The sequence below is a fragment of the Lytechinus pictus genome, chromosome 14, assembly GCF_037042905.1.
Source record: "Lytechinus pictus isolate F3 Inbred chromosome 14, Lp3.0, whole genome shotgun sequence".
Taxonomy (NCBI): Eukaryota; Metazoa; Echinodermata; class Echinoidea; order Temnopleuroida; family Toxopneustidae; genus Lytechinus; species Lytechinus pictus.
This window is the reverse complement of record NC_087258.1, coordinates 15,672,748-15,689,397: the sequence shown is the minus strand read 5'-3', so window position 1 is coordinate 15,689,397 and position 16,650 is coordinate 15,672,748. Positions and strand designations below refer to the sequence as shown.

At 36.0% G+C, this 16,650-nt stretch overlaps 1 protein-coding gene across 3 annotated transcripts; it reads right to left on the bottom strand.

The window, feature by feature from the left end:
• Positions 1-346: 346 nt before the first annotated feature.
• On the bottom strand, positions 347-12,997 carry LOC129275795 (cytochrome P450 2J4-like). 3 transcript variants are annotated; one of them, XR_010295667.1, is made up of 9 exons: positions 12,801-12,997; positions 10,236-10,392; positions 9,222-9,421; positions 8,457-8,713; positions 7,780-8,016; positions 6,869-7,102; positions 2,938-3,166; positions 2,019-2,596; positions 348-1,164 (listed from the first exon to the last, which is right to left on the bottom strand). XR_010295667.1 is itself a non-coding variant. In XM_064109333.1 (8 exons), the coding sequence occupies exons 2-8, from the start codon at positions 10,370-10,372 to the stop codon at positions 2,415-2,417; spliced, it is 1,476 nt and encodes a 491-aa protein (XP_063965403.1). In that variant the 5' UTR covers positions 10,373-10,392; positions 12,870-12,997; the 3' UTR covers positions 347-2,414. The 3 variants fall into 3 exon arrangements, 2 of the variants coding, with proteins under 2 accessions (XP_063965403.1, XP_063965401.1); XM_064109333.1 differs by having other exon boundaries at positions 347-2,596; positions 12,870-12,997; XM_064109331.1 differs by having other exon boundaries at positions 347-2,596; positions 12,801-12,986.
• Between the last annotated feature and the right edge of the window lie 3,653 nt (positions 12,998-16,650).

Here is a 16,650-nt window from a genome sequence, read left to right as displayed (position 1 = left end):
TTTCAATACATGGGTGCGAGATGAAACAATCACACACATGCAGATCCAGACTGAAAATCCTATCAAAGCTTAGAAATAGAATAAGTTTTTAGGGCTCTCCCGAAGGTGCCAGAGCTCTCGATGCCTCTCAGTTGGTTAGGAAGCCCATTCCATAAGAAAGTTACGTGCTGATTTTGAGAATGCACAAGAGCCATATGTTTGGGTTATTGAGAATGGAACAGTAAGAAGATTTTTAGTTGAAGAACGGAGGTTTCTGATCGGTACATAAGAACCAACAATATCCAACAGGTAAGCTTGAGATTTATAAAAATGGTTGATGACTTTGTGACGCAACATTAAAACTTTATAGATAATTCAAGTTTCAAGTTTATTTCATTTCTCAACTCAATACAAGATAAGAAATAATTGCACAGATATAAATGATAACCATACAATCAATACAAATGAATATACATTGCAAGTAATATGACTATACAAGAAAAGTAAATAAATTTTTATGGTGAACACTGTATAAAGTGATAACTATATTACCAATAACAATATATACAATGGAAATAGAACAAAGTGTATGCCATTCTCGATGAAAAAAGGAAAAAAATGCAAGGCTACCTTTATAATGTTTTTTTTTCTTCAATAAATAAGGTTGTCGAGTAAATGGAGGGATCCACTAAAAATTCTATCATCTACCGGGAAGGCGTCTCAACATGGGTGTAATTGGACCCCTCCCTCTTGCTCGTTCGACGAGTCTTTTAGCACTGTAATGTTTATCTGCAAATGTATTCGTGAAAAATGTTATTTACATATTTAACACCCAATTTCACTTCAAAGTTTCATTTTTATTTTCGCTGAAAAGTTCCTTTTGATTCGTTGAGGCCTATATAGCAACCGCATGATGGCACGGATCCTATATAAAATCGACCCATCGAGAACACTTTGCGATTAAACAACATTTGTAAACATGTTTTTCAATCACAAACAATTCGCAAATAGATTTTGATGTCGCAAACAAACATTCATGAGCAATTGCAACAGTCGTTGAAAAAAGTTGGTGAATCTAAATATCATTACAATTCCCAACCTTTTATTATTAACATTTACATCGCAAAATTGCGGATAGACACCTATACCATCCACTTCTTATCATTGGTTCTACTTGTATACCAACTGAAGGGGAAGGCGGGATAAGTTGTGACACTTTTTGCATTTTGTATGTTAGAATTGATATGACTAATAATATTGTCGAAATAAGTACCTTAACTTTAAATTCGATTCTTGGGAAGTATGTTTCACCTATATATAACTTTTTACCCCCCACACTGAAATTCATTGTGACCTTTGAAAAAAACAATGTCAAATGGCTCAACTTGCCCCATCTGTGGGGTAAGTTGTGCCACCTTCTAGGGTATGTTGAGCCACAAAAACTATGTACAAAATGTATGCGGGAAGAATCAGAATATCATTTTTTTATTTCAAGTCTTTTCACTTGCTAATAAGAGTACTAACATCCTCTAAAAGTAAAAGAACTGTCATGGGAATTTGCACCTTTCTGCCTGCATATCAATGACTTTTCAAGGTTTTTTTTTTATTATTCATCACCATAAGAAAAAAACTTGCCCCATGTTGGCTGGTTCAAAGAACCCCAGTCCGAAGTTAATGCGATATTTCATATCCACACATTTTTTATGCATCCATCATGTAAAAGACTATGCCAGTAATGAAGATCCATACCTGGACTAACAATATTGTTCTTATTTCTTTATTATATTTAAAGACGTGTGTGGGCAAAAAGCACTGATCTATTTTACACCCTTTTTTAAACTACTTTTTTGGATGAAATTTGTATTTTTCCCTCAAAAAAGGTATTTTTTGTTTCAAAGTCGAAAACAATGTGGTGGGGTAAAGGGTTATGTAATGGGTCATCAATACATGACACCACCACAATGTCTGACTCATTCATTATTGGCCTGGGGGTGGCAGCTCAACTTGCCCCTATGCTCAACTACCCCGCCTTCCCCTACATATCAAAAGAAAGGAACGATCCTAATGTTTATCATACAACTTTAGTATTCTTGTTCTACATTTCCCTAAATATAATCTTGCATAAGAAATAAAGAAATTGATGACATGAAACAAAAAACACAACACAACAACATTTTTCCAGGAATAATGAAAATTTCTTCTCGTTTGAGAAGTTAGTTTGATATGTAGTTTGAGAGTAAGTGTACTTTTTAGTAGTGAAAACCCTGTTTATTTCCACTATGGGTAAAAATGTAATCAGACATGTCAGACGCTCTTCATCAGTTCATGGATATTCCAAAACATCAATAGGCTTACTCCTGTCTGTTTCATTCTACTTTCCCACTAGGACATCATTATTCAGCTCAGTATCCATTCATCGAATCACGGTGACAATATTATACTCTTACAACTGCCCTCGTCTGATAGGGTAGAGGGTTCCTAGTGAATCCAAGAATACCATCAAAAGAGAGGGTAGGTGAGCTGTCAGGTTTCTGGAAGGTGAATCGTTGAAGGAGACTGGTGAAACCCAAGAATGTCTCCATCCGGGCAAGCTGTTCTCCAAGACACACACGGCGACCTAAGGGTTGATTGAGAGTTTGAAAGCAGATTGCTTAAGATAACATAACAATTTAACGTTAAAGATAAAGACCACCTATCTAAAGTATTGACCATGAAAGTGGCAAATTAAACTAGATGCTGTTCTCTGAAAATAGTCAGTCGGTGACCAGGTAGCCTTGACCAATCATATTTTTCTTTTAAATCGGGGTTTCAAACTGATTTTGTGGATACGAATACTTGTTTCTTCGGAAATTTTGGTATATCAGTCTAAAGGAGTTTGTTGACTGGCGTCTGTAAATCTGGCCATGCAGCCAATCTCTTGAAACGTGTGGCGACTAGGAATGACTCGATCAACATTACCAGTTCCGAAGAAAATGAGTTCTTCCCTATGAATGAGATCTCCATCTGCAGTCAAAAACCTTTCAGGTTTAAAGTCACTAGGGTCCGTCCACAGATCCTCGCTGTTCAGAACTTCGTAGATGTTAGACACAATAATGGCGCCCTTTGGGATGGTATAGCCTCTGATGTTGGTGTCCGCAGCAGCCACATGAGGCACACCTAGCGGTGCTATCGAACCCATTCGCTGGACCTTTTGAATAAGATTGGGGGGGGGGGGATATGGGACAGACTAAATAAAAACCTTAACATTTCTAGTTTAATTATTTATTTGTATCCATGCCTCGTTCGTCTAGCATATATACTGTACGAGTTATACGTGCGAAAATTGACAAATTAGTTTGAATAGACCACCGATGATCGTACGCATGTCACACAATAGAGGTGCCGTGGCCGAGTGGTCAAAGGAGCCTGACTATACATGGAAAGACTGGGGTCCGATCCCCGGCCACGGATCCTAAGCCCTTGAACAAGGCATTTAATCGACAATGCTCTTTTATCCTGCATTCAAATAAATGGAAATGCTATACGCATTCTTGGTAACCAGATGTGCACTTGTTAAATATATATATACATGTATATAATATATATATATATATATATATATATATATATATATATAAATATATATTATACATGTATATATTATACATGTATATATATATAGTGCGTCCCACAAAAAACGAAACCGAGATTTATCAATGAATTATCATAACTTAATCACAAATACAATAGACAAATGACCTACCATTGTAAAGCTTAGAATCTCCTCTTTCATCTGAAATAGCATGAGTGAGCAAAAACAATTTGAAGAGGGGATACCAAAAAGTCATTTGGCGGGCTGTATCTTGGTTTCAAAAAAGAAAACCACATTTTAAAAAAGTTCGATATCTGCTCTTTAATTTGATACCTCAATTACAGAAAATGGTCAAGAAATAACAAAGTTCTAGTTATTTGAAATAAGGCTTGAATTTCAATAATTTCATAAAATGAAGAGGTTTTGTTGGCTAGCGTTCAAACTCACTCGACACTCCGTTTTGTTGACGATCAGCCATACATTAAGTCTTTCGTTAACCGTGCGATAGCTTCTGTGGGAAACCGGTGAAAACACGTTTATCTAATGAAATTATGGAAATACAAGCATTGTTTCGAGGGAACATAACTTTTTTACCTATCGACCATTTTTTGTGATTAAGGTATCAAATAAAAAAGCAGATATTGAACTTTTTAGGCATGTGATTTTCTTTTTGAAATTGAGATACCCCGCCAAATGAGCTTTTGGTATCCTTTCTTCAAATTGTTTTTGCTCACTCATGCGTGAATGGGGAATAATCTAAGTAATATCAGATAAAGGAGGAGATTCTAAGCTTTACATTGATAGGTCATGATAAATCATCGCTAAATCCCGGTTTCGTTTTTTGTGGGACGCACTATATATATATATAACGATATTACATTCCGCGTGTTGGACATAGATGATATTAATGAGGCAAAGTGGTAATGCATTGTTTTATATATATATATATATATATATATATATATATATATATATATATATATATATATATATATATATATATATATATATACATATATATTTATACGGTGAAATAAGGCATCAATGTTGTTACAAAATAGAAAATCTACATCTATGTGCTTATTGGCATCATGACTCTTATAATGTAAGAGAATGTTTGTTCTGATGTGACGAACCTAATTGTTTTTATTTTAATTTTTTTGCATAATTCGATGAGAATCGTTTTCATTATTTCAGAGGAACCCGTTTCTAGATATTCAAGAGATTTTGTTCATGTAGTTGGGCTTTAATTGTACTGGGGTCCGTTGCAGAAAGAGTTGCGTTAACGCAAGTGAAAATATCAAGCGCAAGTCCCGAATACCATTTATTTATTACATAAACTTTCTCATCATGGGGTGCGCGGGAAGGCCTTTGAGTGGTTCAGAAGCTACTTGTCCTATAGACGCCAATTTGTATCTTTGAATGGTCATGCATCCAACATGCAATATATTAATTGTGGAGTCCCGCATGGCAGTTTGTTAGGCCCGTTATTATTTATCATTTATATTAATGACTTTTGTAAATCATCTGATGTCCTTTCGTTCATACTCTTTGCAGACGATTCTAATATATTTTATTCCCATAAAAATCCATATACCTTAGTAAATACTATTAATAATGAACTTTTAAAAGTCACACAATGGATAAGATCCAACAAATTGTCTCTTAATCTACTTAAAACTAAATATATGCTATTTAGCAATTCCATTGATACACTTCCGATGGACATTGTTTTATATGACACTAATTTAGAAAGTGTCACATTCATACAATTTTTTTGGTGTTACCGTTGATAATAAGCTTTCCTGGAAATACCCATAATTTGTACATGTAAGATTATTTCGCGAAATATTGGCATTATCAACAAATTGAAACATCATTTTTCCTCGTCATCACTTTTAATGCTATATTCTTCTTTGATCCTACCTTACTTGAATTATGGGATACTTGCCTGGGGCAGCACCCATCAAACCATTTTGGATAGACTGTTATTACTGCAAAAGAAGTCCCTTCGTATTATTCATAATTCAGCGTTTCGTTCAAACACTGACCCACTATTATTTGATAGCAAATTGCTGAAGATAAGCGACCTACACTTATTTCATTAAGGACAATTTATGTTTAAATTTGACAAAAATACCCTTCCACGTCTATTTGATTCTATGTTTCCTCTTAATCGGTCTTTTCATAATTACCCTACTAGGTAATCTAACGACTTTCATTTACCCCGTTTTAGAACTTTATTGGCAAAGAGTACATTTGTGTTCAATGATCCTAGTTTTTGGAACTCCCTCGACAATAACATAAAAACAGCCCTTCCGTACATTCTTTTAAAAGAAAACTGAAAAACGTCTTACTTAAATCCTATCGAGGTCTTCATTACTAATTCTCGCTCGTTACCAACCCCTCTCAGACATCAAGTTATTTTTATTAGTCTTTATCATTTTGTTTTATTCTGTATTTTCGGTCGCAATTTGTCCTGTTTGTATTTATGTTTATTTCTCCTTTTGTCGTCCTGTTATTGTTTTTATCTTCGTTTTATTTTACTCTTTTTTTAGTTTTGTCTTGTTCTGTGGGTTATCTTGTTCTTTTTAATCTATTCAGTAAGTCTCCGTAGGTAAATAGCAACCATTGCGTCTCCCCCCCTCTTTCTCTCTCTCTCCCTCTCTCCTCTTTTCTCTTCCTTGAGGGAGGTTCACATTATACAAGCTATGCTTTTGAGTGAATCTCCCATTTCCACTGCTACCCTTTTTTATATGTAAATTATATATTACAATTTGTCTACAAAATGCACCATATTTTGTAAATATCTTTATATGTTAATTATCATGGATGTTTTTTAATATGATTATAATGACAATGATTTGTATCGCAAATATTTTTTATAATGTGTGAAAATGATTTGTATCAATATTTATGTCATTTCTGTTGGAAATAAAAATATGAATCTGACTACGGGTGCTTCATTGGCTGAAAATCAAGTTGCGCAATATTTTTTGAGTTGCGTTTGATCGCAACTCTTTCTGCAACGGGCCCCAGGTCTCTAATGCGCTCGTGGTTAAGGTATATAACACCTCGAACATTATTATACGGACTCATCAAATGCGAATATATGTCTGCTTATAAATGTTTCTCCCCCCTAAAAAAAAATGGTGAACTCGGATTTATCATGCATGTGGTTAGTGATTTCCATGATAATTACATAATAATTGTTATAGTCCCATGATTCTATTTACGCATAAATTGAAGTCGAAGACTCGAGTTTCTTAAGGGTCCCTATTACCTACATGTATTGTAAGGAAACATTTCAGATATTACCTCTAATAAAACAGCATTGGTGCAGGGAAGGTCTTTCATATCATCGAGTCTTGGGGTTCGCTCTCTGCCAACCACGTGATCAAGTTCATCTTGAACACGTGATTGAACCTTTGGGTATGCCATCATGAAGAGAATGCACCACTTTAGGGTAGTAGTTGTTGTTTCAGACCCTGCATAGAAGAGGTCGTTGATGCAACCGATCAGTTGTATTTTGCTGAATGAAGACGCAATGTCCTGAACAAAAAAAGTGATATAATATCATTAACAAACATCTGCAATCACAACATGAAAACTGGTATGAGCAACTAAGAAATCTTCCCTACCCATTACCCACCCTTAAGCACGAACACGCATACCCAAATATGCACGCTCGCAGACTCACACACACGCACACACACACCCACACACGCACTAAACGTATGTGGTATGTCAACTAGTTTCGATCATACACAATATGTGTACCTTGTACAAGTATATACACAGAGCTCCCTCCTCTCTCACCCTCAACCACACGCGCACATCATCATACCCTCATACATAGGTCTACATAAACACGATCTATCTTACACAAGGTTTAATCACACCATGGACACCTTTCTACATCCGCTCGCATATCATACCCCCTTTGGAAATTTTACAGTTAACATTGTATTGCTTACATTTATCATTTTTTTGTGGTGAAGGGGGGGGGGGGGGTTGAGGAGTATGTGATGCAGTGCATCACCGATGAAGGGCTTTGAATGGCCATGCTTGAGTTCATTCATAAGTGTCAGTCGATCATTGTTAGTTTGGGACTGAAAATATTATTCATAATTTCTCTGTTGTAAAAATTCCACTTCTTTGCCCAAAGGGCGTTTTTTAACAATTAATAATTGTGATAAACCTGATGAATTATCTACTGAAATTTATACCTTAGTTTCCTCCAACTTATTAAGGTACTGGTCGATGAAATCCTTCGGATTCGTTTGATCCCAATTACATTCATGGGATTCAATTTGAGAATCGATGAAGGCATTCAAAGCCCGGATGTTATCAGTCATAGTTTTCACTATACCGAATGGTATCCGGGAAATGCCAGGAATTGGAAGAAACAAAATTGCTCCGCCCCCTCCTGCCAACTCTGCGTTCTTGTTAATCAGGTGCAAAAGCTACAAGAAGGAAAGAACGATAATGTTGAAATCATTCGTATACCGAACGAACAGAAGGAAAAAAAGACAACAAAATGATGCAAATATATCATTTTTGGCATTGGGGAAGCGGAGGGGTGGATATAAACTTGTTGGCTATACCTCTAAAAGCTGAAGTCCCGCCAAAATGGCCTAAATATATATAAAGTAGGCGTAAATTGACTAACAAAACATCTGTTCCCGGACAAAATATTCAAATAAATAGATAAATTTGTGGATATATTATCGAATGAATTAATCAATGAAGAAGCAATTTGATATTGCAATGTTTAAATACATTCAGAAACACATAGATGCATACATAAATGCATTTATTCGAAAATACCTGTGATGTTATAGACCTCTCGGATTCCCCTCCCCTGAAAAAGAGGTAAGACCGATTGTCAATACGTTTAGCTCACCTTTTTGAATTCGATATCTCCATACTTGTACTGCGTTCCGAAGATGATACTGCTGGTGATGTTTGAAACAGCTTGCATGAGGAGAATACAAGGATCAAACGGGGCCCCTTTCGTTTCTTCGATGGCAGAACAGAGCTGAGACATCTCGGCTGAGACAGTATCTTCGTAACTCTTCTTGCCAACACCGAGACTCCGGAATGTCGAATATCCAAACTTCCGCTGCTGCTTCCAAGTTTCCCCACTGGAAAAAGCAATACCTACAGTCGATAGAAAAACAATTTCAATCATTATCGAAGAACTAGGATATGACCCTAAGTTTTAGTCTTTTGGTCATCAAGCTCATGAAATTGATCAATATGTCCGAGGCTCTATTTTGACACGCGTTGAGACGATTGAAGTATAGTATTTGTTTTGTTCTCATTGAATGATAAGGACATTATAGAATTCAATTTGTATTTTAGTTCGAATAGTCTTTTTTAATCTGTATTTTCTTTTCTCTAACTTTTTTTTGGCTTCTTCACTTTCACTACTTGGAAAAAATATATGGTGGTCGCCCCCTCCCCTGGTGCCGCCCCCATAATTGTAGGTTTGTCAGATAGGCCTATTAAAATAAAGTAACTTTTACTATTTTCCATAGGACACTAGTTGAAAGGTCTATATATTTTTATTTACTCTTATAAGTGTTAGAAGTTCTTCACAAATACCAAATCTCTATGGAGGTTTGACAGTACTAATCCATGGAACCGAAATGAAAACTTTTCATACCGCAGTTTTTTAATCCTAGTATTTCCTGAAGAAGTTGACTCTGAAGTCGATCTTGAAGATCAGGATGTCGGAAGGCCTCTACGATAACTGGATAAGAGTTGAGGATGACGATCGTTTTCGTACCGACGTAAAAGGATACGATCTCACCGTACTTCTTAGCCCATGAAGAGAAAAGAGCTAGAGGGTCTGAACTGCCTTTGCTATTAACACAAAAATTATAAAACAATATTTAAAAAATAAAGGGGCATTACAAGTAAAAAAAAGCATATGACAGATGAATAAAAATCAGACAAACATGACACTGTAAAGTTTATCAAAATCGGACAAGGAATTACAGAGTAAATACATTTTAAAGATCTGAATTATTTCGGTAAAACAGATCATGCGTGTCTTCATGAATATTCATTTAACAAATTGATGATGTCATACCCTCACTTGTACTTTTGCATTTTACTATATGATATTATGTTTATTGAGATTTATTCTCCAATAATCGAAAATAAAAATGAAAAGTGATTTAATGTGTTTAAGAAAATCATTGTTGCAACTCATTTTGTTACAAGGAAGATATATCATACACACAAAGGGACAGTGGGGATGTGACATCATCAACACACCTATTGCATATTCATGACGGCGTGCATAATTATATTTTTTTCACAAAACATTGCAAAACTGAAAACTTCAATAACATCCTTATTCGTCATCAGATTTTGATGAATTTTTTATCATTTTCCTTTCTGAATTGAACTATTTTTTAAAACATTTTCAGCTCGGAGTACCCATTTCTAATAATACAAAGAAACACGGAGCAAATGGTCTAAATAAATTTGACTGAGAGTGACTTTTCATTTGTTATTCAGTGAATTTTTACCGTTTATAGATTGAAATTTAGATGAAACATTAGTATCATCTCTCCAAATCCAATCCAAATTGAGTGATCATTGACGTCACTACCACGGAGAGTGAAAATCGAAAAAAACTTCACTCATTAAAAAAAAAAAGGGTACGTACCTGAAGAGCTGCCAAGCAACATTGATGAATCCAGTAGGACCAGGTGGGAGATTATTTGGTCGTGATATCAGATGTTTGATGAACCAGGCAATTAGAAGACAAAGTACTCCAGAAAGCAACAGATAGCACAGTTCCATGTCTGAAAATCCAAAGTCGGCTGTTCACAGAAAACAATCGTTCACAACGACAATATAATTCCTGGTAACTACTTTTCATGTGGTAAGCATTAACTTGTAAAGTTAATCTCATTCGCAAGGTCGGTTTTCTTGAAATGGGTAAAAGGAATTCTTTGTGTAATAAAAGTGTTGCAAAAAATGGAAAACGGGACAAATAACAAACCAGATCGTAGCTTGCTTTAAGACCAAAACAATGACCGTGAATATCCATCCATCCATCCATCTATCCATATTTTATAATTTCGAAACAGAAATCAGATATAGAAATCCTCCAAAAATTACTTTCGCCCAATTGATCGCAGCCACTGTGCAGTGCCAGATCGACGCTGCTCTATCTCTTAACGTTAAACGTTAAACATGGTATAGCAGCAACTCCCATTTTTAAACCTCTTTTGTTCTGACGCAGCCAGGGCTTGAACTCCTGACTTTCCGGTTGTGAGAGGGACGCCACTTACACAACGCTTTCTATGTAAAAATCGTAATGATCCCAGTGAAAAATAAGGCTGACGAATAGTTAGCACATGTGAAACCAAACTAACATGATTAGAATCACGAACGCTAATCACAGCCAAGATTACAATCGAAATCATTATTACAATGATGATTCAAGATTCAGGTGTGAAAAGTCGTTTTGTTAGCTTATCGATGGTTGATTTCTTTTCACTGTCCACTTAGGGGGTGTTGCAAGAAAACATTTGCAATCAATTGCAAATATTCTGTTGCAAGCTAACAATTGATATATCAATTTTAACTGTAGCAAATCCGATTGCACTGCTAGTTTCTTAAAACAGATAAGAAATCCATTGCAAAGTCACAATTGATTTCACAATTTAGTATTCATTTAAGAGACCAAATATACTTTCAATTGATCGCAAGTTTCTTGCAACCCCCCATTAATAGAGAGTTTCTACTTCGCGACGCACGACTGATTCAAGAACACTGTAAATGTATTGAAAATGCCCGTCAAATGACAAAGAACAGCTGGGACGTCTATGTGAAAAAATGATGAACTGGAACAGCAGTTTCGTCCGAAGCTTCAGGGCTGACGAAAAATTGCAAATATGTCGTTTTTCAATAGTCCAGGGGAAAATTACTATTTTGATTCAAAAATTTTCGACAAAGACCTCTTTGTTGTGCATTGTCATAAGTAGCATTTGACAATACACTTTATATGCTTTTGAATCCCTCAGTGCGTCGCGACACGACGCGTCATGGCGCGAAAACTGCCTAATGAGATTCCGTAGGCGGCTTTCCCCCAAGGTACAGGATACAATCAGAACCCTTTGTTACAAAGGGCCTTTTCACACGTGAATCTTGAATCATCATTGTAAAGATGATTGCAATTATTTTTTAGAATCATCGGACCTGTCACACGAAAAAAATTGTACCGTAATTTGAATGAAACTTAACTGGAATTCACCTCCAGAGTAGAATTTGAATTCGTGATTCTTGTTTGGTTTTACACGTGCTAAAAATTCGTCATCACTGGAATCATTTAAATTACGATTTCTTCACCATGTGAAAGGGTGGTTATTAGTGTAGCCAATTCGCTTTAAGTGGGTTGCAATTTTTCGCAAATTCTATTGAATTGCGCTTGCCTAACAAACATTGGCGGCGGAAGCCAAAAAATTTAGGGGGGACAACCACACAATTTTTTGACAAGCAAAAAAAAAAAAAAAAGTTACCAACAAAAAATTTAGGAGGGGACACGTCCCCCCCGCTTCCGCCGCCTATGCTAACAAAGCTATACGCGTCTTTGCAGCCCATGGAAAACAAAGTGGCTAAATTTAGAAGGGCTCTCGGATTGATTGCATCTGCAACTTTGGGGGCAAATTTCGGTGAACCGCCATCTAAATCGGTGAAGCTTATAATCGCCCCTTCAAGAAGTGAAGATGTGGTCCTAAAGATAAATGATCAATCAGAATGCAATTCCACGAGCTACGTACTGTTGGGCAACCTTTTACACCCGTAAGAGCAGCAAAGGTCAGAAAGAATGCATATAATATGGATGTAAGAAGGTCTAAAATGGCCAATAGACAGTAGATATTCGATTAAATTAAAAAAAAAACAAATATAAAAATCGATAAAATATTCAATACTGGTATAGTGGGGATCATAAGAAGCACAAATAAAAGCTTATAAAAAATTACTTCAGAGTGAAATCTCACAAAAAAAATATCAGTGCATGAATGGGGGGGGGGGGGAGGGGGCAGCAGTTGCCCCGAGCGCTAGTGTCAGGGACACGGAAAGCCTACCCTACCCTCACGCACACACCCTCTGAGATACACACCAACAACCCACACACACGTACACATCTCCAACGAGTCTTCTTTGTCGTTCTTTCCCCAGGCACTTGCTCTTGACATAAAAATGATCGGCAAGTACTTACCTTCTCTGTGAAAATACTATCCAAAGTTCCCAATAATTCCTTATGATGTAAACTAGGCTGAACCCTTACCTTAACAAATAAAATAAAGAACGTACAAGCTAAACGACCCTCGACCAATTAGTACATCAATCTCATCTCCGGTGGATATTACGGATATTGCCCGAGCGCGCCTCCTCTTGTCCTGCATTGTGAATTATGAATGACATACACCGAAATTATGCGACTTACGAAAGAGGTCCAAAGTCCAAATTGACTCGTTATGAAATACCACCAAAAGGACGATATTAAGGTCAGAGTTTTCGCTCTGAAAGTGAATACATTCATGCCATCGTCGTTGACAAAGAAGAAGGCTGCGAAAAAAAATGATAGCAAAACTGCAAAAACTCCGGTGTTGATTTAACACCAGCCCGGAATCTATATATGTCCACTCCAGAGAAGTATTGAAACAACACCAGTTTGGAATCAAACCGATGTTGTTTTGATACTAATTGGTGTTGTTTAAACACCTATTTGGTGTTAGACCAAAACGAGTCTGGTGTTGTTGAACACTTCTCTGGTGTGGACATATATAGATTCCGGGCTGGTGTTAAATCAACACCAGAGATTTTGCAGTGAAAGAGGGGAAAATGAAAAGGCCGAAAAAGATTATAGAACATGAAAAAGAAAGGAAAGATAAAGGAAAATAAGTCTTCGAAACTACATGTACAGGCCTTATAGAGTTATTGGAATTAAGTAGATGTTTCAATCAATCAAGTTATAAGCTCAATCTGTAGCACCTTTGTAAGTTCGTAATGTACTTACTCATGTTATGTATCGCCTGTGTAATAAATTACATTGTATTAATTTTGTGGCCTTGTGAACATGCATCAAGAAAGAGATAAATATTAATAATTGTCGCGCATGATAATCATTGTTTGTGATTAAATGGTTTTCTTAAAGGCCCCCAAAATGTATTGAAAATTTGCTTTAAAAAAATTCTCGTCGACAAGAAATTACGTCTTGGTGTTTTTTTTGCAGGAAAATTAAGAGGGGATGAGAAAAAAGGGGACAACCAAGCCAATTAAGGAAAAGAGATATCTCTCTTTGAAGCAAAATTGAAGACATTCTGCTCGGGAGCTAAAAGTCATCTAATCAACAATAGGGTAAATATCTCCGATGGACAGTATGACCCGATTGCGTACATTGGTGGTATGACGGGTTTAGGGAAGAAGTATATTATTGTTGCCTGCCCCTCCCCTGGATCCGCCAATGGTATTATTGACATTTTACAACAAACTTTCACCTCTATTTGTCAGAGATTGTAACCAGCTGGTCTTCGATGTACTTTGACCTAATTTTTGTCTACAATGTTCCGAATCTGCCATGTCCCCAGCATACTAAAATAGCAAACTCCTTAGCGAATTAGTTGTTGACTTCAATAATTTCTTGTGACAGAAATAAAGATATTGTTTGTTTTATTTTTTCCTATTATTTATATTTTGGCATTATTTCCTTTTCAAAACTAACTTATTTTAGCTATTCATTTAATAATTTTCTATATTAATTTTTGTTTTCATCAATATTCATAATTATCATCATCATCATTATCGCCATCATGATCAATATTATCTTCAGAATCATTTTATTATATGTGTCAATGATGGAATGGTTCTTAGTAATGTTATGTCACTACCCTTGTAACATATACTAGACAAAGGATGATTCCTTGTTAATAATGGTATCAAGTACGATTGGAAGTGCAATATTCAGATTAAAAAAACAGGACACATCAATGATTACTGAATCACTATGTAAATTTCATCCCTAAACTTTATTAAATGCAACAAATGTTCAATATCTTTATACATGCTTGTGTATACAATTTTTAAATTTTACATGTTTTGTGATATTTACAAATCTTACATACATTGCGAGGACCAAAAAAGTCGCCCAAATCTGCCATCAATAAAGCAGTAATAAACATGAACGCAAAAATTCTTCATGAAAATGTAAATGTATATGTAATAATAGTCTATATGAGAACTGTAATAAAATCATTGTTTTTGCAGCTATATGCACTAAATTGATTATGTTACAATACACAATAAAATCAAGTAAAGAACATGTATTTGCAATATTTTCAATTACAGAACAGACCAATGAGTAACAATAAAAGAACAGAAAACACAATTTTTAAAGGAAAAAAAGGCCCCAAAATGGGAAAAGATTCATTGTAAATATAGATCAGAATAATGCCTACCCATTTATACCGAATGTTTCTATTCCACTGGAATAGAAAATCACCTAACAATATCAACACATACAAACATTCTTGACAAGTAAATCGTTGTGTTTCTTGTGGGGGTGGTGGTCGATAAAACGGCGGTTATCAAAGAGAGAGAGAGAGAGAGAGATATGTTCAGAAATGATGCTCGGATAGTCAAAGTATATTTGAGAAAGCTACTCCGTCACTTGTCCTATTGGAAAGTTTGTTGGTCGAAGGTTTAGTCATCCGGAAGAAGGTTGTCCGTAGGAAGGATTTTCCATCAATGTCTGAGTAAAAATTATGGAATACTATAGAGTTGCCAATGTGAATGTTTGCAATAAATATAACGACAGAACTTTGTTCCCCCAGTACATTTTTCGTAAATGTAATGTCCCAGTGCGTTGTCATGACTCGTATTGTACCTTACTTTTTGTTCTCCAGTGGGATGGTCGTCCGTCCAGAGATTGTCCAGAGTTGGTACATCGAAGGTCTGTCTGTTCAGTTGAAGTCATCGTCCTTTTGTAAAATGTAATTTTCAAATCCTAGTGAAATTTGTCCGAGGAAGGTCATCATGGAGAAGGAAGGTCATCATTGAGACTACTTGCCATGTTTGAAGATTTGCCAAATACTGTCCTGGAAACATGTCGTCGGATGAAAGGTTTGTTCTTTTTAGGAGATCAGTATATGTACACTGGTATATAAGGATGGCCACCTGTCCCGGTATAAGTCTGTTCAGAAATAGTACACTGTGCCGAAAGTAGGCGTGCAATCCAAGTAGAACATTATACTGGAATAATTGAGTATATTATAATAACCTTACTTCCGAGTCTGTCTGTGTATGGTAATCTGTCATGTTTGAAGATTGTCCATAATTGGTAACCAGGTAAGTTGCTGAAATGTTAAAAGTTGTCTTCAAAGGGGAACAATATAAAAGTGACAGTCTTCTCCATTAAATTCGTCCTATATTGGAAGTTTGTCCAGTAATAGCAGCTACCACAATAGTAGTCCAACAATAGGTTTGTTGTCCAAGATCCTATTGGTATTTTGTCCGAAATACAGGGGAGTTCATGTCAGTTTGTCTGAATCAGTGCTCTTAAAGGGTCGTTCTTCTTAACTGCTTGGTAACATTCCAAAACGACCAAAGCGTTTATCTCCATTAATATTTGTTCAGTAGCTTTAAGTCCTGGCATAAGCAATCACATTTATATTTATAAAGAATAGTTCACCAAACTGCAGTCATAATTGGGACGACTATTCAAATATATGAAAAATCTCGGATTTTATGATAAGGATGAGGAAATCAGCCAAACAGTTGTCTCTTAGGTCAGAAGATGGACTGTAAATTAAATCCCATCATTGTCCAAAGAGGTCTCGTTGGTGATAGTTTAAGTCAAGTCGTAGCTGTTCCAAGGTTATACCAAAAACTTCAGTCCCTATACCATCGGCTGTTCCGGTGAACTCAGTTGACTACACCCACCTAGTGTCGGGGGGGGGGTGGGGTCGAGGGTTTAAGTCCAAAGTCAGAAATTTGTTAATACATCCCACAAAAGACAGTTATTCCTGTCTATTCCGATGTGGACCAATGGAGGATTCTGTAAAGAGTTC

Coding starts and splice junctions, on each gene's coding strand:
- LOC129275795 (XM_064109333.1), bottom strand. CDS start 10,372: ATGGAACTGTGCTATCTGTTGCTTTCTGGAGTACTTTGTCTTCTAATT. Junction 8,714..9,221: donor ACTAGGATTAAAAAACTGCG/GTATGAAAAGTT, acceptor TATCGACTGTAG/GTATTGCTTTTTCCAGTGGG. Junction 2,597..2,937: donor ACTCATTTTCTTCGGAACTG/GTAATGTTGATC, acceptor ATCAACCCTTAG/GTCGCCGTGTGTGTCTTGGA.